The 24,225-nt window shown below is 42.1% G+C and overlaps 1 protein-coding gene across 2 annotated transcripts in view; it reads left to right on the plus strand.

The window, feature by feature from the left end:
* The first annotated feature begins 11,434 nt into the window (after nucleotides 1–11,434).
* Nucleotides 11,435–24,225, plus strand: part of RGS20 (regulator of G protein signaling 20) — a 125,506-nt gene continuing 112,715 nt past the window's right edge. Inside the window, exon 1 of one of the 2 annotated variants that reach the window (XM_070076607.1) lies at nucleotides 11,435–11,712. In XM_070076607.1, the coding sequence (XP_069932708.1) occupies nucleotides 11,548–11,712 (165 nt within the window). In that variant the 5' untranslated portion in view covers nucleotides 11,435–11,547. The remainder of the gene's footprint in view (nucleotides 11,713–24,225) is intronic. The other variant, XM_070076608.1, reaches the window with a different exon arrangement.

The raw sequence follows: 24,225 nt of genomic DNA on the forward strand, positions 1-24,225 counted from the left end.
AGTTAGAGAGAGGCAGAGGCAGAGAGAGAGAGAGGTCTTCCATCTGCTGGTTCACTCCCTAAATGGCCACAACGGTCAGAGCTGGGCTGATCCGGAGCCAGATACCAAGAGTTTCTTCCGAGTCTTCCATGTGGGTCTAGGGACCCAAGGACGTGGTCCATCTTCTACTTCTTCCCCAGGCCATAGCAGAGAGCTGGATCAGAAGTGGAGCAGCCAGGACTCAAACCAGTGCCCATGTAGGATGCCGGCACTGCAGGTGGCAGCTTTGCCTGCTGTGCTACAGTGCCAGCCCCGCAAAGTGTTTTTTAAAATGAGTAATTCTGGGGAATGGGATGTGATATGTCTATTTTCACATTTAGCTTTAAATACATCAGTATAATTCCATTTGATCAACATGTATTACTTTTAGCTGTTAAAAAGAGAATGTCTAGGAGTTAAGAAGTCAATTAAGAAGCATGAGTCCCATGTCAAGAGTGGCTGGGTTTGATACCAGTTCCTGACTCCAGCTTCCCACCAATATAGATCCTGTGAGGTAGCGATGATGGTTCCAGTGCTGGGCTCCAGCCACCCATGTGAGAGACCTGGCCTATATTTCTGGCTCCTAACTTTTGTCTTGGCCTAGCACTGGCTGCTCTGGGCATTTGAGGGGTGAACCAGTGGACAGGAGCTCTTCCTCTGTCTCCTGTTTCTCTGCCTCTCAAATAAATAAATAATATTTTTAAATTTCTTAATTGACCCTCAGTTTACTAATCCAAGTCCTTCATTCTGTTATAATTTGTTCCTGAAATTGATCAATGAAAACAGCAAAATAATGCCACCAACCAAAGTGATTGACAATGAACAGATGGCAGCAAAGATCTGGCTAACAATAGTTTTTTGTTTTTTGTTTTTTTGACAGGCAGAGTGGATAGTGAGAGATAGAGACAGAGAGGAGGGTCTTCCTTTTTGCCGTTGGTTCACCCTCCAATGGCCACCACAGCTGGCGCGCTGCGGCCGGCGCACCGTGCTGATCTGAAGGCAGGAGCCAGGTGCTTCTCCTGGTCTCCCATGGGGTACAGGGCCCAAGGACTTGGGCCATCCTCCACTGCCTTCCTGGGCCACAGCAGAGAGCTGGCCTGGAATGGGGGCAACCGGGACAGAATCCAGTGCTCCGACCGGAACTAGAACCCAGTGTGCCGGCGCCGCTAGGTAGAGGATTAGCCTATTGGGCCACAGCACCAGCCGCTAACAATAGGTTAATATTTCATGCATATCCTTCATCAAAAGATGATTCTGAAAGGCACAGCAAATATACCCACGGTCCTAGGAGACATATATCATGAGCAAATATATGATGCATACATACACATTCATGTATACAATCAGACCTCCATACTCATGAGTTCTGCATCTGTGGATTCAAACAGCTATGGTTCAAAAATATTTTTATAAAGTAATATGTACTGAACATATACAGACTTGTTTTTCTTGTCATTCCCTAAACAACACTGTATAACAACCATTTATATAGCATTTATATTGTATTATATATTATGAATAATATAGAGATGATGTAAAGTATACAAGAGGAGGCCCACCTTGTGACATTAAGCTGCTTGTTGCAATACCAGCATCCGATATCTGAGTGCTGGTTGGAGTCCCAACTGCTCTGCTTCTGATACAGCTTCCTGCTAATATGCCTGGAAATGCAATGGAAGGTGGCCCAAGTACTTGGACTCATACCACCCACGTAAGGAATCTGGGTGGAGTTCCTGGCTCTTGGCATCAACCTGGCCCTGCCCTGGCATTTGCAGCCATTTGAGGAGTAAATCAGCAAATGAAAAATATCTCTTTGTATCTATCTTCTCTCTCTATGTCACTCCTTCAAATAAACAAATAAATCTTTTAAACTTTTTTAAAATTAAATAAACAGGATGATGCACATAGGGTATATGCAAATACTATACCACCTTATATAAGGAACTTAACTATCTGTGGATTTTGATATGCACAGGAGTTCTGGAACCAATCTTTGGGTGCCAAGTTAAGAAGACTTGTTAAGGATGTGGAAGATGAACTCAATTTGTTGAATATATTTTTTATTACCATTATTTTTCTCCTGACAATATACTTTTTTCTGTTTTTTTCTGAAGCTGACTGTAACTTGGTAGCATTCCTATTTTGCCAATTAATAAATTTTCTCATTGTTTAAGGCAGTCTGACTTTCATTGTTAGTTACCCCAACCAAATATATTACCCTGTCTGAGTTCTAACATATATAAAGAACTCACTTAACAAGTTTTCTTAACTTGAATAAGATTACATAGGATTAACTAGAATAGGATTTTATTAGACGTTTGGAGAAAAATCTTCCACTTTAAAATGATCAGAGGGTGGAAAAGGAATCTCTTCAGTCTAAAACAGAAGAAATTTTATAAACCTCATCATTACCAATATTTTATTCACAAAGGTGAACAGAGCTTACATTTGACCACACAAATAGAGGAGTGCTAGTCAACGGAAATTCTATTATAAAAGATTTATCATGAGAAACTTACTGCCCCCTAGTGAAGATTATGCTGTTAGCCAACCTTGAGAAGTTTTTGCAACTCATGGAATGAATTACTAGTTTATGGGAAGAATGGTTTTCTATTCTTTCTCAATCTCCTTGGGAACAATAGGCATTTGCAAGAAGTTAGCCTAGTGTAACCCAAGAGTAACTCTGGGTATTGATGCCAAGACCTCATTACAAACAGTTCCAACAGATTTCCCTAACAGCCTCAGTATGTACTGCAGGGTATTGCCAAAGCAGCTGTAATATCAGTCACACAAGGTTTCATTTACATCAGTACCAGTGCCCGAAATTCCTGTGGCAACCATGCCTTGAGTTCTTTAAGTAAATGAATTTTAGTATGTTGTGCCAGTAACCAATAAGAACAATTTCCCTCAATCTGAAATTTAAAAACATGGTCAGTGTGGTAGGCAGCTTCTAAATAACTCAGAGGGATCCCTTCCTTTCAATGATTCAATCTTTCTGTAATCCTCTCTCCTTGAGTGCAGGATAGCGCTGCTGACTTTCCTGTAAGATAGAGGATGTCACTTCTAAGACCAGGTCACAAGGCACCATGACTCTTGTCTTGCTTGCCTTCTCATGAGTTCTTTCCACTTGCTGACTCTGATGAAGCAAGGCTGCATGCTGTAAGCTGCCCTAGGGAGAGGCCACATGACAGGAACTTCAGGGTAGCCTCTAGTGAACAGAGAATTGAAGTCCATAATCCCTCTCTGGACCTGCATATTCTTTGTCTCCTCTTCTTGAGGGAAGAGTGTTGACTGGGCTTTGCTTGGATCAGGGTTACTCAAATAGTTGAACTCGTTTAGCACTTTCCTCAATCTCTGTCAATCTAATTGGTTACTGTCACTCGCATGAGCTAGGAACCAAATATCTTACTGGTATTATTGGTACATTGATCTTATTGATATATTAATAAACAGCCCATTCACCCTCTCCATATAGTCTCTGAGAACACCAAGGAAGGCCATCAATGTTACCTTACCACTACACACTCGCGTGTGCACGCACACACACATATACACACAGAAAGGTGAAAAAGTAGTATATACTGGGGAAGAGACACCAAGATGGTGGAATACAGAAGGAGTTTACTACTCTAGTCTAGGATGTGGACAGACTGCAATCTCAGGGAAGAGTTAGGGCGAAAATGGCAGAGGCAACCACACAAATTAGAGAGACACGATGGATCTACGTGGAGGATATGGACATGCACAATTCAGGACCCCAGTAGCCAAGAGCCTCAGCACCAACTTTGGAGAGTGAGGTGAGACCAGACTGTGGCAGCCCAAGCCACTGGCAATAAAGCTGTGGGAAGAGCCCGGTGTGAGTCTGGTTTGGTGCCCTGTGGAGGACACTATACCAGCCAACCTGGAGGAAAAGTTGTCCTGCAACTAGCCATGAGTGGGCAGGCACCATTTTAGACATATGTAATAGCTGTGACAGCTCATGCAACCAGCCAAGCGGAGACACCTGAGTCTGGCTTGGAGAATTGACAGGGGGATGGGTGCTTGTGACTGTGGGAACCTTGTGTACTGGGACTGTGAAAACACTGTGGCTGCGTGGGAGAGTGCAGGGTGTGGCTGGGTCTTTAGGCAGTCATTGTGGGTGGCTCCAAACATTCAGGACTCCCTGATTTCTGGTAAGGATCACTGACACAGGATCTGTGCTCACACCAAGGACTGAGTGAATCCTTTGTGCAGTGTTGATGAATATTGTACCCACAGGGACTAGCACCCAGCATTTGTCTCTTTGGAGGAGAGGAGGTGAGCATGAGACTACACCAACAAAGCTAAACAAACCTCCTCTCTTATTAAAAAAAAGAGATTTACCAGGCTAACTTGGGTGTCATCCTGGACACTGCCCTCACCCTGGAGCACTGAACAGAGCTCCCTGGCCACACCCAGCACATGCCTCAGGGTATTCATTGAAAGAACAGACACTCCACTAACCCACAGAGGCATAGTGCAAAGATAAAAGTCACCATGAGGGGGGAGGGGGGATAAACCAACAAGTATCTCCAAAAATGCCCAAAAAATAAACACAGCAATTCAAGAAATAAGAATAAGGAAGGGGCCGGCTCCGCGGCTCAATAGGCTAATCCTCCACCTTGCGGCGCCAGCACACCAGATTCTAGTCCCGGTCGGGGCGCCGGATTCTGTCCCGGTTGCCCCTCTTCCAGGCCAGCTCTCTGCTGTGGCCCGGGAGTGCAGTGGAGGATGGCCCAAGTGCTTGGGCCCTGTACCCCATGGGAGACCAGGAGAAGCACCTGGCTCCTGCCTTCAGATAGCGCGGTACGCTGGCCGCAGCGCACTGGCCGCAGTGGCCATTGGAGGGTGAACCAACGGCAAAGGAAGACCTTTTTCTCTTTTTCTCTGTCTCTCTCTTTTTCACTGTCCACTCTGCCTGTCAAAAAAAAAAAAAAAAAAAAAAAAAAAAAAAAGAAGACAACATAACACTCCTAAAAGGACATAACAACACTTCAATACTAAATGTAAAAATAAAGAGATTGAAGAAATGCCAGAAATGGAATTCACAAAAAAAAAATGATCATAAGATTACTTAAAAGTAATCAGAAGCAAATCCATGAACTAAACAAATCCATACATGACATGAAAAAAAAAATTTTCTCATGAAGTTGAGATTTTTAAAGAGAAGGCAAAATGAAATATTGGAAATGAAGAATATAATAGAACAAATTTAAAAATGTGGTGGAAAGCTTAGAAACAGAATTGGTGAGGCAGAAGAAAAAGTATCCAAGTTAGAAAACAAATCTCTGGAAATCTTATAGTCAGACAAAAAAAAAAAAAAAAAGAAGAAGAAGAAATTACAAAACTAAAAAACAGTGTTGAATGGGAAACAGTCCACACAGTAGACTCATTACTGACAATCACATTAAGTAACACTCTGACCTCAGAATCAGCCCTTCCTTAATGTTAGGCCATCACAAAACACACCAAACACTGGAGTAAGGGAAAGGGTTTATTGGGAAAAACTTAGCAGACCAGAGGGAAGAGGCAAAGAAGGAAAAAGGGAGAGAAGGAGAGTGTGAGAGAGAGAGAAGAGGCGCTAGCGAGGAGAGAAGAGAGAGAACAGAGATGAGAGGGGGAGAGGAGAGGAGAGCAGAGAGCACAGAGAAGAAAGCGAGAAGAGAGAGCCAAGAGAGAGAGTGAGCAGGAGAGAAGAGAGAGAGAGCCACGTGTTCATGAACAGGTCCTTTTAAAACTTTGCCGGAGGGCGGGTAGGGAGCAGAAGCAGTGAATCCCATTAGGATGAGGGTGGAGCTTGACATCAGTGGTTGGGCCATGTGGCCATCTGGCTTCCAGCAGTGGCGGCAGGGGCTGGAGCCTAGGATGGTGTCAGGGTGTAGATCACACCATAGATAAAACTGCACCATTTTCCTAACACTTAAGGCTTCCTGTTCTGGCTGAAAAGCCTTTAACAGCATGTTAGGCATGGAAAGTCAAGACACTGGCAAAAAATGTTCTACATGAAGGATCTCTGTGAGTGAGACTCCAGCAGAAAAAAGTGACCATCAAAGAAAGATGTACTTTTCTCTAAAGGGAGGTGAGAACTTCCACTTTGCTTATGGCCTTGTCCAAATAGTGACACAGTTTGTGGACTCAAAAAAGCTTGCAAAGCCTAAGCAGCTCAGGTGGTCACTGACATCATACATAAGAGTGTTAATTGTTAAATTAACAACAGGAGTCACTGTGTACTAACTCCTCATGCAGGACCTCTGTTCTCAATGAGTTGGATTATGAGAGTTAACTGTAAAACTAGTTCTCAAACAGTTGTGTGTGTGCAAACTGTTGAAATCTTTTCTTAGTATAGAGGTGGTCTTCTGTGTACAAAGTTAATTGAAAATGAATCTTAATGGAGAATGAGACTGGCAAGGAGAGAGGGAGAAGGAGGTGGGGTGGGAGTGTGGATGGGAGGGCGGGTATAGTGGGAAAAATAACTATATTACTACAGTTGTAATTATGAAATTTGGATTCCTTAAAAATTAGAAATAAATAAAAAACAATGTTGGAGATTTATGGGATACTATCAAATGACCCAACATATGGATCTCAGGAGTTCATGAAGGCATGGAAGGAGAGAATGGATTTAAAGTTCTTTTTAGTGAAATAATTAAGAAAACTTCCCTAATTTGCAGAAAGGAATGTCCAAGTACAGGAAGCACATAGAATTCCTAATAGACATGACAAGAAAAGATCAGTCAAACTCTCCACAGTAAAACATAAACAAAAGATTCTAAAATGTGCAGGAGAGAAAAAGATTGCTTTCAGAGAATCTTCAATTAGACTCACAGCTGACTTCTCATCAGAAACTCTACAGGCTTGGAGAAAATGGCAAGATATATTCCAACTCTTAAGAGAAAAAAAAAACTGTCAACCCAGAATACTCTACCCTGCAAAGCTCTCTTTTATGAATGATGGTGAAATAAAGGCTTTCCATAACAAGCATAAATTGAAAGAATTTGTCACCACTCATCCAGCCTTACAAAAGATGCTTAGGGACTGTGCACAGAAACACAGAAACATGGTCATCACTATGAAAGAGGTGAAGGCAGAAGAATCTCCTAATAAAGGTACAAAGGAAATCCAAAGTAAGCAATAGGAATATTCATGGAAAAACAGCAGAGCCACGTTGTTACTTATCAAAAGTCACCTTGAATGTAAATGGCCTCAATTCTCCAGTTAAAAGATACAGACTGGCTGAATGGAAAAAAAAAACATATTTGCTGCCTATAAGAAACACATCTCAACAACAAAAATACATGCAGAATGAAAGTGAAAGTATAGAAAAACATATTCCAAGCTAACAGAGACCAAAAAAGAGCTGTAATAGTCATCCTAATATCAGATAAAATAAATTTTAACACAAAAACTGTGAAAAGATATAAAGAAAGGCATTGTGCAATGATTAAGGGATCAGTTCAACAGGAAGATGTGACTATAATAAATGTATATGTACCTAGTTACAGGACATCTATTTAAAAGATACGTTGATGGATCAAAAGGGAGACATAGACTCCTATACAATAATAATGGGTGACTTCAATACCCCGCTTTCAGCAATGAACAGATCAACCAGACAGAAAATCAGCGAGAAAACAAGAGTTAATTGACACTATAGACTAAATGGATCTGCAGTATACACATTCTTCACACCAGTGCATGGAACTTTCTCTAGGATGGACCACAGGCCAGGCAATAAAGCAAGTCTCAGCAAATTCAAAGGAATCAAAATCATACCATGCATCTTCTTTGACCACAGTGAGTGAAGCTGGAGATCAATACCTCGAGAGTTTCTAGAATATATGCAAACACGTGGTGTCGCTCCCCGTCTTCATGGGGGAACGACACTAAGCCCTGCCTAGGCTTCATATCCGAGTCACGGCACCATTATGTCGCTCCCCCTCTTCATGGAGGAACGACACAAGACCCTGCGCTGTTCTTTCTGTCTGCTCGGCCCTCCCCGGGTTTGCTGCTGGTTCTTCCCGGGTTGGCTACTATCCCTTCCACCTCCGTGGAAGGGCAGTTCCCCCTGGCCACATTCCCCACTTCCGCAGGGGAGCGGCACACCGCCGGCCGGCTCTTCTCGGGGGCTGCACAGGTGTTCCCTTAGATGTTCCCCTTAGATGTTCCCCGTGCATGCCGTCTCTCTCCTCCTTTATAGTCCTCCTCCGCCAATCCCAACTCGGCTGCCCACACGCCGAGTACGCTGCTCTCCTCCAATCAGTAGCAAGTCCTACAGTTTATTGGTTGAACCGGAGGCAGCTGTGCGGAAGCTGTTTACTTCTCTCCCAGCGCCATATTGTGGGAGAGCAGATGCATAGAATAAGTCTTAATTCCAGTAACTCAGTCCAGTCCGGGCTGCTCCCCACAACGTGGAGACTGAACAGTATGCTCCTGAATGAACAATGGGTCATAGAAGAACTCAAAAGAGGAATAGTTTTTTTGTTGAAATCTTTACTTAGTATAGAGTTAATCTTTTGTGTATAAAGTTAATTGAAAATATATTTTAGTAAAAAATAAGAATGGGAATAAGAGAGGAAGGAGGAAGAAGGGTAGAAGTGGGAGTGGGAGGGTGGGTACAGTGGGAAGAATCATTATCACTGTGTTCCTAAAGTTGTATTTATGAAATGCATGGAGTTAGTATACCTTAAATAAAAGGTTTCTGGGTGGAACAGAAGTAGTATATGCTAGGATCTCACAAGCATTGAGGATACATTGTTTGCTTAGCACACTCACTCAGATAAAAGTTTTTAACAAAATCTAAGATGAAAGAATTTTATAGTTTTTAATTTTTAGTTAGAAGTTTCCAAAAGTGAGACACTTTACAAGTCTGAGAAAAGTGTTAAAGAGAACTTACATATTCAAATGAAATGTTTCCTCCAAAGTTTGAACCAGAATAGAAGCTGCAAAAGCAAATCTGAGAGCAAGACTTAAAGGCTGTTGCACCTACATGATAGCCTTGAATGGAAAGAACACAAATGATTTGGTCTGGTCTGCAGAGTAGCATCAGCAGTGTGATCAGGCCCTAATGTGTGGAGGCCTAAAGGCTGGTCCCAACTGTTCTCCTCTACATAGCCCTTAGATATATCATTTAATGTCTCATGCAAATTTTCTCATTCAAAAAAATCAATACATAAGGAGAGCATGTGGCCTAGTAGGTAAGATGCTGATTAAGATTTCTGCATCTCGTATTGAATTACCTGAGTTCCATTTTCATTTTTGGCTCCTGATTCCAGCTTCTTGTTAATGCACACTCTGGGACACAGTGGTGATGGCTTAAATACTTGAGTCCCTTCTGTTCACGTGAGAGACCTGGATTGAGATCCTGGCTCCTGAATTCAGTCTGGCCCAGCCCAGGCAGTTGTGGGCTTTCAGAGTGGATCAGTGGATGGGAGTGCTGTGTGTGGTGTGTGTGTGGTGTGTGTGTGTGCATGTGCATGTGCATACATGCCTCTCATATAAATAAGGTAAAAATTAAATAAAGACATAATGGAAAGGAGGACAAAATAATCATTTTTAAATTGTATTTCTTTATTTATCTGGAAAGCAGAGAGACAGACAGAGATCTCCCATCTATTGGTTCACTCCAAAATACCTTCAACAACCGGACTGCACCATGCTGAAGCCAACTACCTGGAATTCAATCCAGGTCTCCCACATGAGTGTCAGGGCTCTGTGCACTTTAGCCATCATCTGTTGCCTCCCAAGGTACACTTCAAAAGTAAGCTGGATTGGAAGTAGACTAGCTGGGACTTGAACCCGACACTGATATGGGATGTAGACATCCCAAGTGGGGACTTAATTGTTGTGCCAAATGCCCTCCGTGAGTTAATTTTATTTATGGTGTGGGATAGAGGTCCAAACTAATTTTTCTGCATGTGAATGCCATCCAATTGTCCCAGCACCATTTTTTGAAAAGATAATTCTTTCCCCCATTGAACTGTCTTTATACCTTGTTGAAAATCATTTGATCATAACTATATGGATTTATTTATGGACTATTGATTCTATTCCATTGATCTATATGCTTGTGCTTATTACGCCAATATCACACCATCTAAATCACTATAATCTTGTGATGAGTTTTAAACCAGGCAAATATAAATTCTCCAACTGTGTTCCACTTTTTCAGTAATGTTTTGAATATTTTGGGTCCTCTACAATTGCATATGCATTTTAGGATCAACTTGTTAACTTCTGGGGACTGAAAGGGTTACTGGGATTTCTTTGTATCTTGTGTGTTTCTTCTTAGTGAGTTTAAAGATTTTATTTATTTATTTGAGAGGTAGAGTTACAGACAGTGAGAGGGAGAGACAGAGAGAAAGGTCTTCCATCTGCTGGTTCACTCCCCAAATGACCACGATGGCTAGAGCTGGGCAGATCCAAAGACAGGAGCCAGGAGCTGCTTCCAGTTCTCCCACATGGATGCAGGGGCCCGAGAGCTTGGGCCATCCTCCACTGCTCACCAGGACATAGCAGAGAGGTGAATCAGAAGAGGAGCTGTCGCAACTAGAACCGGTGCCCATATGGGATGCCAGCGCCTCAGGTGGAAGATTAATCTACTGCACCACAGCACCAGCCCCATAAGTGAGTTTAAACAATGCTTTAAAAAGTTACAAAAAATGTTACCTTCTGCAAAAAAGGAATGTTGAGAGGGATTACAATGAATGCATAGATTTATTTGGGGGACCTGGGATCATTTTACAAAAGGAAACCTCTCTAGTTCATAATCCCAAGTATATCTGGAACCCTTATCTTTTTATACCCCGTGAACCCAACAGAAACTACTTAGGCATTAGTTACTTCTTGAGGTTAAGGTATTATATTCTACTTTTTAACATCTGTTTGATAACTTCCTATTTATAAAGTAGTTTATAAATATGAAGTATGGTAATACAAGCCAATTCTTGTCTTAATCATTGGGTGTCTAGCAACCTCTAAGAAAACCAATATAACTAGTTCCACATGATGTCAATAAAAAGTGTAATAACCTTTAAGCTTAAGTTTTGATGCTATCACTAAAGTGATCTTTTAAGAACTCTGGAGAAATTAGATTGACAATCTGCTGTCACTTGCACAGCCCAAGATTGTCAGGTACGATTACCTGTCACAAACTATTAACACAGAATGTTTGCCAAGCAATTTTTGCTATGTAATCTATCATCATGTACTAGACCGTGTATCACTTGAATCCTTTCCATTTTGGTTTAGGGTTGTATTTGAATTAGTTCCTACCTATAGAGGGCAGTCATAACACACTTAGGCATTCACAATAAGCGGCTCTACCTGGAATAGAACACTAAGGGCCACTGACCCACAGAACAGATAATCCTTGGGCTTTGATCCATGTGACTTTCCAGGGAGGCTCCAGGCAGACTCTGAGAGGACCCAGCACAAGCCAGATGAAGAGAAGCAGAGAAGGTCCTGAGCAAAAACCAGGCAGCAGGATTCACGTGAGGCCTCTGTCGTAAGAACATGCCAAGGCTTACCCAAGACAACCAAGAGTGCCTCCAGAAGCCCTTCCCCAGGCCAACTATATGGACACAATTTCAGCCCTTGTTTAGGACTGAGCGATATAATGCCAATATTCACCAAACCACAGAAAATGAAGGGGTCCTGCAAGCTCTGCCTGACGTCCAGGTAAGACAATCCCCACCATCTCCAACACTTTCTTGACAAGGGGGAGGGTAAATCCACAGAAAGTATAAAACCACAAGTCAGCTCTAGCGTTGTCACTCACTTTATCTCACTGAAGATTTATCTAAAACGTTTTCCAACAAACTCTAAGGAAAAAGTCGAGCTTGTGTGGTAATGACTGACTTGTACAGTTTCTCCAGCCTCAACTGTTTCCCTCAGCAAAACAAATGCTGATTTATTTCTTGCTTGCTTATTTTAGGAGATGATGTTTTAAGAAGCAGAAAATAGGAATATACATTTTGTGGCTGTTGATATTACTCCTCAGATTTTTTCTCCAATATAATAGCCCATAGAGTAAAGAAAGAAAAGTGATAGGCTGCTTCCTAAGAAAATCACTAGAGAAAAAAAATTCATCAACAAATGCAAGAATGTAGGAAGAAACTTACAGAGCTAAGAATTAGTGTTCTATATTCATAGTTTCCTAAGGTGAACTTCCTTAAATATAACAGTTCTAAAAATTCATGGAAATAGTATTAAAAGATGAGTTTATTTTGGTGTAAAAATGTTTGAAATCCATGCATATGAGAAAAAGTTCATGACAAATATGCATTATGAAAAAAATCAATGAATTACAAAAAATGCTCATACCAAAGTGAATTTATCTTTGATTCTATTTTCTATGAATTTTTTGAAGTGCTCATATTTAAATTTCTACCATGAAGTTATTTTATTTTCCAAAAATAATGACAGATCTCCTGTGTGGTATCCTTGCAGAAAGTCCATTGTAAGTCTGTAAATCCTCTTAACTATTAATAGAACAGTCTCTTAAAAGGTTATTTGGTGTGGAGGGAGTGAATACATGTTAATGTCTCACAAATAGCAAGCTGAAATCAGAACTAAATGCTGCAAGATCACACTACAGCACACCTGTCCAAATACTTGAACTCTAAAAGAGTCATCTGTCTCTGTGTTATGCTTATATCCTGATAATAACAACCATTATTTATCTGCAGACTCTGTTGCATTCTCTGTTTATAGCTGCCCTTTCCCCTGAAGTTACTTCAGCCAATCAGAACAAACAGAAGAAAAATTTAAAAAGTCATTAGGAGATATTTTCTGTAGAAATGTAATGACTTTGCATTTGAATTTTCAGACATATAACACATGAATTTTCATACACCCCTATCATCACCTAGACACTAGGTCTTTAGGAAACTATAATAAAATGGATGTACTGGCCAGGAATCTTTCATTAATGGGTATCTAAAAGTAGGCAACTCATCAGGGGACTCAAAATCCTATTTAGTTGGGTGGCACTCATCCCATCTTATGTGATAAAGTGATCATATTAAGTATGGTATTCATCATATACATAGGACCATAAGTCAAAGGGATCATATAAATAAGTCCAAGTGCCTGGTAATAACCATAGATAGAATTACAAAGGAGAGAAAATTCCAACATTGGAAGCTTTCCACACAGCAGACTCATAGAATGACAAACACCCTAAGCAGCTCTCTGACCTCAGAATCAGCTCCTAAGGCCTGATTAAAAACACCATGAGAGCATTTCAGGCATGGAAAGCCAAGACATAGTGGCAAAAATCAGTTCTGCATGAAGGATCTTTGTGAGTGAGACCCCAGGGGAAAGAAGGGACCATCAAAGAATGAGGTACTTTTCTCTGAAGGGAGGAGAGAACTTCCACTTTGCACATGGCCCTGTGCAAACGGTGCCGTGGCTCACTAGGTTAATCCTCTGCCTGCAGCGCCGGCATCCAAATGGCCACTACAGCCGGCGCACTGCGCTGATCCGAAGGCAGGAGCCAGGTGCCTCTTCTTGGTCTCCCATGCGGGTCCAGGTGCCCAAGCACTTGGGCCATCCTCCACTGCCCTCCTGGGCCACAGCAGAGAGCTGTACTGGAAGAGGAGCAACCAGGACTAGAACCAGCGCCCATATGGGATGCCGGTGCCACAGGCGGAGGATCAACCAAGTGTGCAGCCATTTGGGGGGTGAACAAATGGAAGGAAGACCTTTCTCTCTATCTCTCTGTCTCACTAATTCTGTCAAATGAAAAAAGAAAAGAAAAGAAAAGAAAAGAAAAGAAAAGAAAAGAAAAGAAAAAGAAAAACGACAGAGTTTGTGAACTCAAAAGGCTTCCATAGCCTTGGCAGCTCATGTCAAGAGCCTCGAGTAATTACTGACTTCATAAATAAGAGTGTCAGTTGTTAAATAGACAACAGGAGTCACTGTGCACTTGCTCCCCATGGTGGACCTCTGTCCTTAATGAGTTATACTATGAGAATTAATGGTAACACTTGTCTTCAAACTGTACTTTATACTTTGTGTGTCTGTGTGTGTGAAAAGAGTTGAAATCTCTCCTTAGTAAAGAGTTGGTCTTCTGTATATAAAGTCAATTAAAAACAAATCTTAATGGAAAATAGAACGGGAGAGGGAGTGGAAGGTGGGATGGGAGTGCAGGTGGGAAGGCAAGGATGGGGGAAAGAAACATTATAATCTCTGAAAGCTGTACATATGAAAATTTGCATTCATTAAATAAAAACCTTCAAAAAAAGATTCTTGCCAAAATAAATAAATAAATAAATAAATAAATAGACAACTCATGCAGAAGATATTTCTGAAAGGTAGAATTTGGAGGCTTCTCTAAGGAAAGAGCATAACATAGATCTTGCTGTGAACACACAACTATATAAAACCACATATGTTGTGTGTATATATATTTTTAGTGAAGGCAGGAGCCAGAGGCTTCTTCCAGGTCTCCCAGGTGGTTGCAGAGGCCCAGGCACTTGAGCCGTCCTTTGTTGCTTTCCCAGGCACGTTAGTAGGGAGCTAATACATACATTGTTTTATGTGTCTGTATAGTTATCCTTCAATATCTGTGGGTGACTTGTTCCAGGACCCTTGTAGATACCAAAATCTGCCAGTGCTCAAATCCCTCCTGTAAAATGATGCAATATTTGCATATATCCTATGAACACTCACTAGTATGTTTTAAAGCATCTCTAGCTTACTTATAATACCTAATACAATGTAAATTCTATGTAAGTAATTGTTATACTATATTATTTAGGAAATAATGACAATTAAAATGTCTCTATATATTCAGTTACAGATGCAATTTTTTGTGAATATGTTCCATCCACAATTTGTTGCATCCCCAAGTACCATATCAATGGATACAGAGGGCCAGCTGTATACATACACACACACACACACACACACACACACTTAGATTACAAAGTTCTAACTGTCTGATGAGGGTATGCTTTAAGCAGAACCACAGACAAAGGATATAGAAATATATTCAAGAATCAGTTCTGAATGTTGTTGTAGCCCCTGGAATAGACTGTGCATTCTGCCCATGGGAAGTCTATGCTGCTGGCCTGACCTCATTAACCCAAGCAAATAGATTCCAGCTTAGACAGCAGTAGCTGACAACAGCAGAGAGCGATCCAGTGGATACTACTGCTCCGTTCCCTCAGTTTTTTCTTTTTCTTTTATTTTATTTTATTGACAGAGTTAGACAGTGAGAGGGAGAATCAGAGAGAAAGGTCTTCCTTCCATTGGTTCACCCTCCAAATGGCCATTACGGCCAGCAGGCAGCACCGATCCGAAGCCAGGAGCCAGGTGCTTCCTCCTGGTCTCCCATGCAGGTGCGGGGCCCAAGCACTTGGGCCATCCTCCGCTGCCTTCCCAGGCCACAGCAGAGAGCTGGACTGGAAGAGGAGCAACTGGGACAGAATCCGGCGCCCCAACCGGGACTAGAACCCAGAGTGCAGGCGCCGCAGGCAGAGGATTAGCCAAGTGAGCAGCGGCGCCGGCCAGTTTTTTCTTTTTATAAAACCTTTTAGATTGCATCAGAATACAGGGGGGAAAATGTCTCTCTTCTGGCAAATGCAAGGATGGCAGTACTCAAGTTGCTTGACTCTACAAAAACCACTGAATTCTTCCTACCAGCAAGCCTTGGGCTAGATGCTGCAGCAAATGAGAAAGAGAAAGATGTGCTCCCTCCTGTGTATAGACTTGAAATATGTTGAGAAAGATGGACATATCAGCATATTATTGGGATGATTCATGTAATTACATTCTTTCAAGTAAGGCAGTAAGAATTTAGGGATGGAGTGTGACTGGAAAAGGGTAAAACAACTGGAAAAGACCTACTATAGTAAGAAGAGTGAAATTTAAGTTACATGTGAAAATCTAAGAATGTAGAGAATGGGTCGGTGCCATGACATAGCCAGTAAAGCTGCAACCTGCAGTGCCAGCATCCCATATGGGTGCCCGTTTGATATCTGGCTGTTCTATCTCTGATCCAGCTTCCTGCTAACGTGCCTGGGAAAGCAACAAAGGATGCCCCAAGTTCCTGGGCCTCTGCAACCACCTGGGAGACCTGGAAGAAGCTCCTGCCTTCAGACTGGCCCAGCTCCAGTAGTTGCAGCCATTTGAGGAGTGAACTGGCAGATGGAACATCTCTCTAGTTCACTCGATCACTCTCTCTGTCTCTCCCTCTATTTCTATAACTCTGACATTCAAATAAAATAAACAAATCTTTAAAAAAAAAACAGAATGTAGAGAAGTACAAAGGAGAAAGGAGAAACATGGGTTAAAATGTGTCTACATGCCCAGGGGCCAGCAATGAAAACTCAGCCTCATACCTTATACGAAAGTTAGCCCAAAATGGAGCATGGACTTAAATGTCCAACTACAAAACTTTTAGGGAAAATATGGAAGAAAATCTCTGTGACCTAAGGTAAGGCAAAGAGTACTCAGACATCAAAAGCATGATTCATAAAAGGAAAAATTGATAAATTGGACCTCATCAGAATTTTAAAACTATTGCTCTTCCAAAGACCCTATTAGAAGGATGAAAGACAAGCCAGACTGCATGACAACATTTGCAAACTCTGTATCTGCCAAAGGCCTTGAATCTAGAATACATGAAGAGCTCTCAAAACTCAAAAGTAAGACATTAGGAGGCTGGCATCATGGCATTGCAGGTGAAGCAGCCACTTACCTCACTGGTGTTCCACATCAGCACCAGTTTGAGTACAAGCTGCACCACTTCCAATCCAGCTCCCTGCTAATGGCCTGGGAAAGGCAGCAGAAGATGGCCCAAGTGTTTGGGCACCTGCCACTCATACGGGAGACTCGGATGAACCATGTGGTGCCCTGGCTGTTGTGGCCACTTGGGGAGTGAACCCACAGATGAAAGAACCCTCTCTCTGTAACTCTTTCAAATAAATAAATATTTGGGGGCCGGTGCTGTGGCACAGCAGGTTAACGCCCTGGCCTGAAGTGCTGGCATCCCATATGGGTGCCAGTTCGAGACCTGGCTGCTCCACTTCCGATTCAGTTCTCTGCTATGGCCTGAGAAAGCAGTAAAAGATGATCCAAGTCTTTAAGCCCCTGCACCCACGTGGGAGACCCGGAGGAAACTCCTGGCTTCTGATCAGCACAGCTCCGGCCATTGCAGCAATCTGGCGAGTGAACCAGCAGATGGAAGATCTTTCTTTCTCTTTCTTTCTCTCTCTCTCTCTCTCTCTCTCTCTCTCTCTCTCTCTGCCTCTCCTCTCTGTGTGTAGCTCTGACTTTCAAATAAATAAATCTTTGAAAAAAGTGAAACGTCAAAAAATCCAACTAGAACATGGGCAAAAGTCATGAACAGATGAAAAGATAGTCGATATCATTAGCCATTGGGGAAATGCAAATTAAAGTCACAGAGAAATATTACTGCACACCTAGTGGAATGGCCAAAATAGAAAAAGTAGTTATAAAAATGGCTAAAATAGTGACAAACAAAGTTCTGGCTGTGATGTGGAGAAACTGAATCATTCCTACATTATTGGAAGGTATGTAAAATGGTACAGCCAGTCTGGAAAATAATGTGGCAGTTTCTTATAAAAGTAACATATGGCCCAGAGAAATGAAAGCTTACATTCATACAAACCCATCCAACATCTACAGAAGCTTTATTCATAATAGCCAAAAACTAGAAACAACCCAAAAGCCTTTCAAGGGATGAATGGTTAAACACCCTGTGGTACATCCACATCATGGAATACTAGGAACCAACTTAAATGAATCTACTGTTAATAAACAAAACAATTTGGACAAAGGGCATGGCACTGCTTGGAGAAAAGCCAATCCAAAAAGGTCATATATTATATGCTTCCATTTATATACCCTTCTTGTGATCAAACTATAGAGATGAACAGTTTAGTTGTTGCCAAAGATTAGGAGGAAGGAAGGGTGGCACATGCAGCTACCAAGAGGTGTACTTTAGAAGGAGCCTTTCAGTGGTGGAACAGGTCTGTATCTTGATTGCAGAGGTGGTACATAGATCTATACTTGTGATAAAATAGCATAAATCTACACACACACAAATGCATGGGATCCTTGTGAAATCTGAATAAGTTCTCTGAGTACCAATGTCAATTTCCTGTTTTGATGTTGTGCTCTAGCTTATGGTCTGCATTGGGGGAAACTGAGTGAAGAGCACATGAGACCACCCTGTACATTTTTTTGCAACATCCTGTGTTATCTCAGATTATTTCAAAATGAAAAATTTACAAAAAATAACCCTCCAAAGACAGATTAGATGGATGACATCAACACACTGTTGTGGTTCTTCTGGTTGTTCCTTTCATTTGCATTCTAAACCAACTTTATTAAGTCAGTAGCACAGATGCCATCAGACCTGTTTTACAGATAAGAAAACAAGTTTGGAAATCCCAGTGGTTACAAATGTGAAGTCAGTTGAGAAGGGATTTGAACCAACGTTTCTGGGCTGGTTTCAACACTAATTTAATATCTTCTGAAATTGATTTAGAAAGTGGGTTGATTTAATGGATTTAAAGCCAGCCTTCTAAATGCATCTTCTTTCTCTAAACATGCCACCCCAAATACTTCAATTATAAAATAAACACATGTGGAGGTGCACACACACACACACACACACACACACATGTATCTGTCTTCATCAGATTATTTTTTCTCCATCAGGATTTTTGCTTCCTTTCAGGGCAGGGAGTGCAACCTGGAGGTAGGGTATACTCTAGGCCATCCCTCTTCCAGAAAACAAACATGAGAAAGAAAAAGCATTACACTCATGATGTTGAGAAGTCAATCTGTCATTTCTCAATATACATACTCATTTGTGCAGAAGTGTGTGCGTTCTTTTATCATAGTAAACATATTCAGAGTTTAGAGTTGGTTTCCACAAATTTTCAGCTCATTCCAACATCAATATCTTTCTAAGAATGTGGGTTCCAAGTGCGCCACCATTCCAGATGTGCAATCCCTTGAGCAGATGATCAAAGCTGTTATTATGAGACTTTATACACTGAACAGAGAAAAATAAGTTTCAAGACCCCTAAGGGCAGCTACAAAGACAATGGAGCTTTGTGTGATGAAAAAGACAGAGGAAAGAAGAAAAACATCTTACTAAGAAAGTAACTATGCTTCTGGTATCCAATACTTTAACAAAATATAGTTAGAAGACAAAAATCTGCTATGCTGCCTCCATTTGTGAATCTGAAAGTTCACTGAGAAGAATGAAGTTGTTTCTCATCCATCTGAAGGCCCTCTGAGAAGATTTACATAGTAGTGAGTTTAATACTTGAGATGTTCACAAAGCTGTTGTTTAAGAGAAGGCTTGTTTGAACTTCCTTCCCGATTCTCTCCACCATAGTGAGCACATGTGTGTTCATTGGCAATCCTCCAGCACCTGCTGTGGGGTCTTTCCAAATAAAGCAAAAGACCTTGCATTCTCAGTGAGCCATCCTTACATTGTTTTCCTTTGATGGGATCTATAAAGAAGACCGTGGGTGTAGTCTTTGGAAAAGGGAAGACAGCTCAGTCTCCAGCTCCCAGAACCTAAGGCAATCTGTATGACATTAAGAATAAAACTAGGGTGAGGGATAGGGTGGAGATGATGTTGATCAAAGAGATCTATTTCGTTTAACAAGAGGAGTATGTTTTAGTGACCCATTGTATAGCATGGTAGCCATAGTTGATAACAATGCAAATTGCAAATTGCTGTACAAGTAGATGTTTTAATTTTTATTTATTTATATGAGAAAGGCAGAGAAACAGACAAGACAGACATAGGAATACAAACAAAACTCTCACTCACTGGTCCATTCCCCAAATGCCCAAAACAGCCATAATTGGACTGTGGGGAGCAACTCGGACTAGACTGTTACTGGAATTAAGACTTATTCTATGCAACTGCTCTCCCACAATATGGCGCTGGGAGAGGAGGAAACAGCTTCTACACAGCTGCCTCCAGTTCAACCAATAAACAGCAGGATCTGCTCCTGATTGGAGGAGAGCAGCGTACTCGGCGTGTGGGTAGCAGAGTTGGGATTGGTGGAAGAGGACTATAAAGGAGGAGAGAGACAACATGCACCAGGAACATCTGAAGGAACACCTGAGCAGCCCCCGAGAGAGCGGCTGGCGGTGTGCCGCTCCCCGCGGAAGTGGGGAAAGTGGCAGGGGGAACTGCCCTTCCACGGAGGTGGAAGGGATAGTAGCCAACCCGGGAAGAACCAGCAGCAAACCCGGGAAGGGCCGAGCAGACGAAAGAACAATGCAGGGTCCTGCGTCGTTCCTCCACGAAGAGGGGGAGCGACATTGGACCACACTGAAATTAGGAGCTTGGAACTCAATCTAGGCCTCTCATGTAGGTGGCAAGGTGCCTCCCAGGGTGCATAGCAGCAGGAAGCTGAAACTAGGAGAAGAACTAGAACTGAAACTCAAGTATTCAATATGAGATCCAGGCCTAAGGGTAGATTTTAAATGTTCTCAATACACATACACCAAAAAAAAAAGTGTAAATAGATGAAGTTGTGAATGTTAACTAGCTTGATTTAATCTTTCTGCAGTGTGCTCATATATCAAAGCATCATCTGTATCCCACAAATATACACAATTATTATTTTCAATAAAAAATGAATTTTAAAAGAACAAAACAAAATGAAGAAAAGTAAAGTCTAATAGCCTTTCAGCTTACCATAGAAGTTGTCATTATCCCTGAGACTTCCCCTTACACGCCTAATTTAGACAATCCCTTAACTTGATGAAACATCTAAGATACCAGCTAATGCCCATTGGAGTAGTATATGAAAATGTGATCCATTTTAAAGACAATGGGAAAAGGAAGCCTTCAAAATCTCGCAAAATTTAAGATAGATGTTTGCATCAATAACAAACAAAAATATTTTAAATTGACTGATTCAAACACCAGACCCAAAAATAGATATTATAGTGTCAGTGGTGGTAGCTGTTCTGGTTTGGGTGAGTCTCCCAAAATCCTTGTGTTGCAGGCTGGTTTCCCAATGCTGAAGTTCTGGGAGGTGCAGCCTACTGAGAACAGACTGGGTCATGAACACAAGATTGAATTAGCATCCTGTTGTGGGAGTGTGTTAGCTGGTGCAAGAGAGGGTTGTTCTAAAAGGGGTCTGTTCTCACTCCTGCCCTCTCTTGCGGGCTCACTCTTGACCTCTCACCTTTTACCATGATGTAATGCAGTCTGCCCAACACTGGAGCCATACCGTTGGACTACCCAGCCTCCAGAATCATGAGCCAAGTAAATTTCTTTTCTCTACAAGCACTTAGTCTATGGTATTCTGTAGTAGCAGTAGAAAATGGATCAACATGGTATCTCAACTCAACCTGTCTCTATCAGTCTGGCAGGATAGGTTAGGCTGTAGTAACAAACACTTAAGATATTACAGGGAGGCTGAACTCATAGCTTACATTCAAATTCACATTTTTGACAAGCATCAGGCCCACGGCCAATCTTATTGCAGAAGAGGCTGGGAAAAATAGAGAAATTCAATGTTCTATTGAGTGTTTACAGTCTCCATCACACTATCCGCTCAGCTCTAATCAGGACACTTATAAATTTAGATCAAAATTATAGTTAGGACCTTGACCAGGAAAATGGAAAACCCCTCCACCAATAAAGCAATAGCATCTGATTGTGAAAAAACCTGCTAGTAGCAGGAAAAATGGGAAATAGGACCCCGTGTCGTGGCATAGCATGTTAAGATACCACTTGTGATACCAGCATCCCATATAGGTGCTGGTTCAAGTCCCAGTTGCTCCACTTCCAATCCAGCTCCTTGCTAATGTGCCTGGGAGAGTAGCAGAAGATGGCCAAAGTACTTGAAACCCTGCCACCAACAAGGGATCCCTGGATGTAATTTCAGGCTATTGGCTTCATCCCAGCCCAGCTCTAGCTATTGTGGCCATTTGGAGAGTGAACCAGTAGATGGAACATCTCTCTCTGCCTCTCCTTCTTCCTCTGTAACTCTTCCTATCAAATAAGTGAATTGTTTAAAAAAGAGAGAAAGAGTAGTAGTAAATAGAAAACCCAGATGCCTACCAAAAATATAATAATAAAATTTAAAATGTCTTTTATACATCAGGAAAGTATATACAGACATATACACACAAGAGGTGTTCAAAATATTTGTGGAAAATGCTTATAATGAGGCCGGCACCATGGCTCAATAGGCTAATCCTCCGCCTGTGGCAACGGCACCCTGGGGTTCTAGTCCCAGTCGGGGTGCCGATTCTGTCCCAGTTCTCCTCTTCCAGTCCAGCTCTCTGCTGTGGCCTGGGAGTGCAGTGGAGGATGGCCCAAGTCTTTGGGCCCTGCACCCACATGGGAGACCAGGAGAAGCACCTGGCTCCTGGCTTCGGATCAGCGCAATGCGCCAGCCATGGCTGCCATTGGAGGGTGAACCAACCAATGGTAAAGGAAGACCTTTCTCCCTCTCTCTCTCTCTCTCTCTCACTGTCTAACTCTGCCTGTCAAAAAAAAATAGTAAAAAAAAAATGCTTATTATGAAAAAATTATGCATGGATTTTAAGATTTTTGCACCAAAGCAAACTTATCTTTTTAAAAAAAGATTTATTGATTTATTTGAAAGGCAGAGTTAAAGAGAGACAGGTGGGGCTAGAGATCTCCCATCCACTGGTTCCCCAAATGGCCACAACAGGCGGAGCTGTGCTGATCTGAAGCCAGGAACCAGGAGCTTCTTCTGAGTCTCCCATGCGGATGCAGGGGCCCAAGGACTTGGGCCATCTTCCACTGCTTCCCCAGGCCATAGCAGAGAGCTGGATCGGAAGTGAAACAGCTGGGATTCCAACTGGCACCCATATTGATACGCTGGAACTGCAGGCAGCAGCTTTAACAGCTACACCACAGCACTGGCCCCGCAAACTTATCTTTTAATTCCATGTTTCCACAAACTTTTTAAGGTACTGTTGTGCATACATGTGCATGTGTATCTTCTTAAAGATATGTGTGCATACATATATATACATATGCATGTACATATACATACACACACACACACACACACACACACACATATATATATAAAGAATGTCTATCTGTACTTTTCAGATATACATTGTCTTGAAAAAGGTCAGTGGCACCAGCGCCATGGCTCACTAGGCTAATCCTCCACCTAGCGGTGCCGGCACACCGGGTTCTAGTCCCAGTTGGGGCACCGGATTCTGTCCCGGTTGCCCCTCTTCCAGGCCATCTCTCTGCTGTGGCCAGGGAAGGCAATGGAGTATGGCCCAAGTGCTTGGGCCCTGCACCCCATGGGAGACCAGGATAAGCACCTGGCTCCTGCCTTCAGATCAGCGCGGTGCACCGGCCACAGTGCGCCGGCCATGGCAGCCATTGGAGGGTGAACCAATGGCAAAAGGAAGACCTTTCTCTCTGTCTCTCTGTCTCTCTCTTTCTCACTGTCCACTCTGCCTGTCAAAAAAAAAAAAGAAGAAGAAGAAGAAGAAGAAGAAGGTCAGTGGCATGGCAAGATAGTACTGCAAAGTGCCAGAGGTGGCAATGCTAAAGAAAGAGAAATAGAGAAGGGGAAAGTGGGGGTAGCATGTGTTAGCTGCAATACCTTGGTTACGAGTACATGATTAACCCTGCAGGACTCTAGAAATAACTGAGGAGACTCCAGGGAAGGAAGATGGAGGAAGCCCTGCAGTGATCAGCTGGTTGAAGCTGGTTGAAGTAGTCTTAATGTGGCCCCAGTTTTTTAACCTGTCTGTGAGGGAGTCCCGAGAACCATGCAGGGTGCCTTCTGGACTGTCTGAAGAATAGCCCGTTTAAACAGGACAGTGGCTATGCTTTTTAAAAAGTCTCAGAGATGCCCCATAAATTTCTACAATTTTTATATGCCAATTTAGAAAAAGTCCCTAAGGAAGTGGGGCATGTGCAAGTGTTTTCAAACATGGTGACAGGTGATTTGAGATTTGCTGTAAAATAATCCAGTGTGGGGGAGAAGTAGGGGAGTAAGAGATGAAACAGAATTGGCAATATGTTGTTCATTGTTAAAACTGAATTATGGATATGAGAGCTCATGAGCGTAGTCACTCTTTTATTTTCAGAATTAACATAACAATATGATTTTTAAAGAATCCCAGACAGGAGCTTAGACATTACCCTTTAAAATTAAATGCCAAATA

This window comes from Oryctolagus cuniculus, chromosome 6 (assembly GCF_964237555.1).
Source record: "Oryctolagus cuniculus chromosome 6, mOryCun1.1, whole genome shotgun sequence".
NCBI classification, from domain to species: domain Eukaryota; kingdom Metazoa; phylum Chordata; class Mammalia; order Lagomorpha; family Leporidae; genus Oryctolagus; species Oryctolagus cuniculus.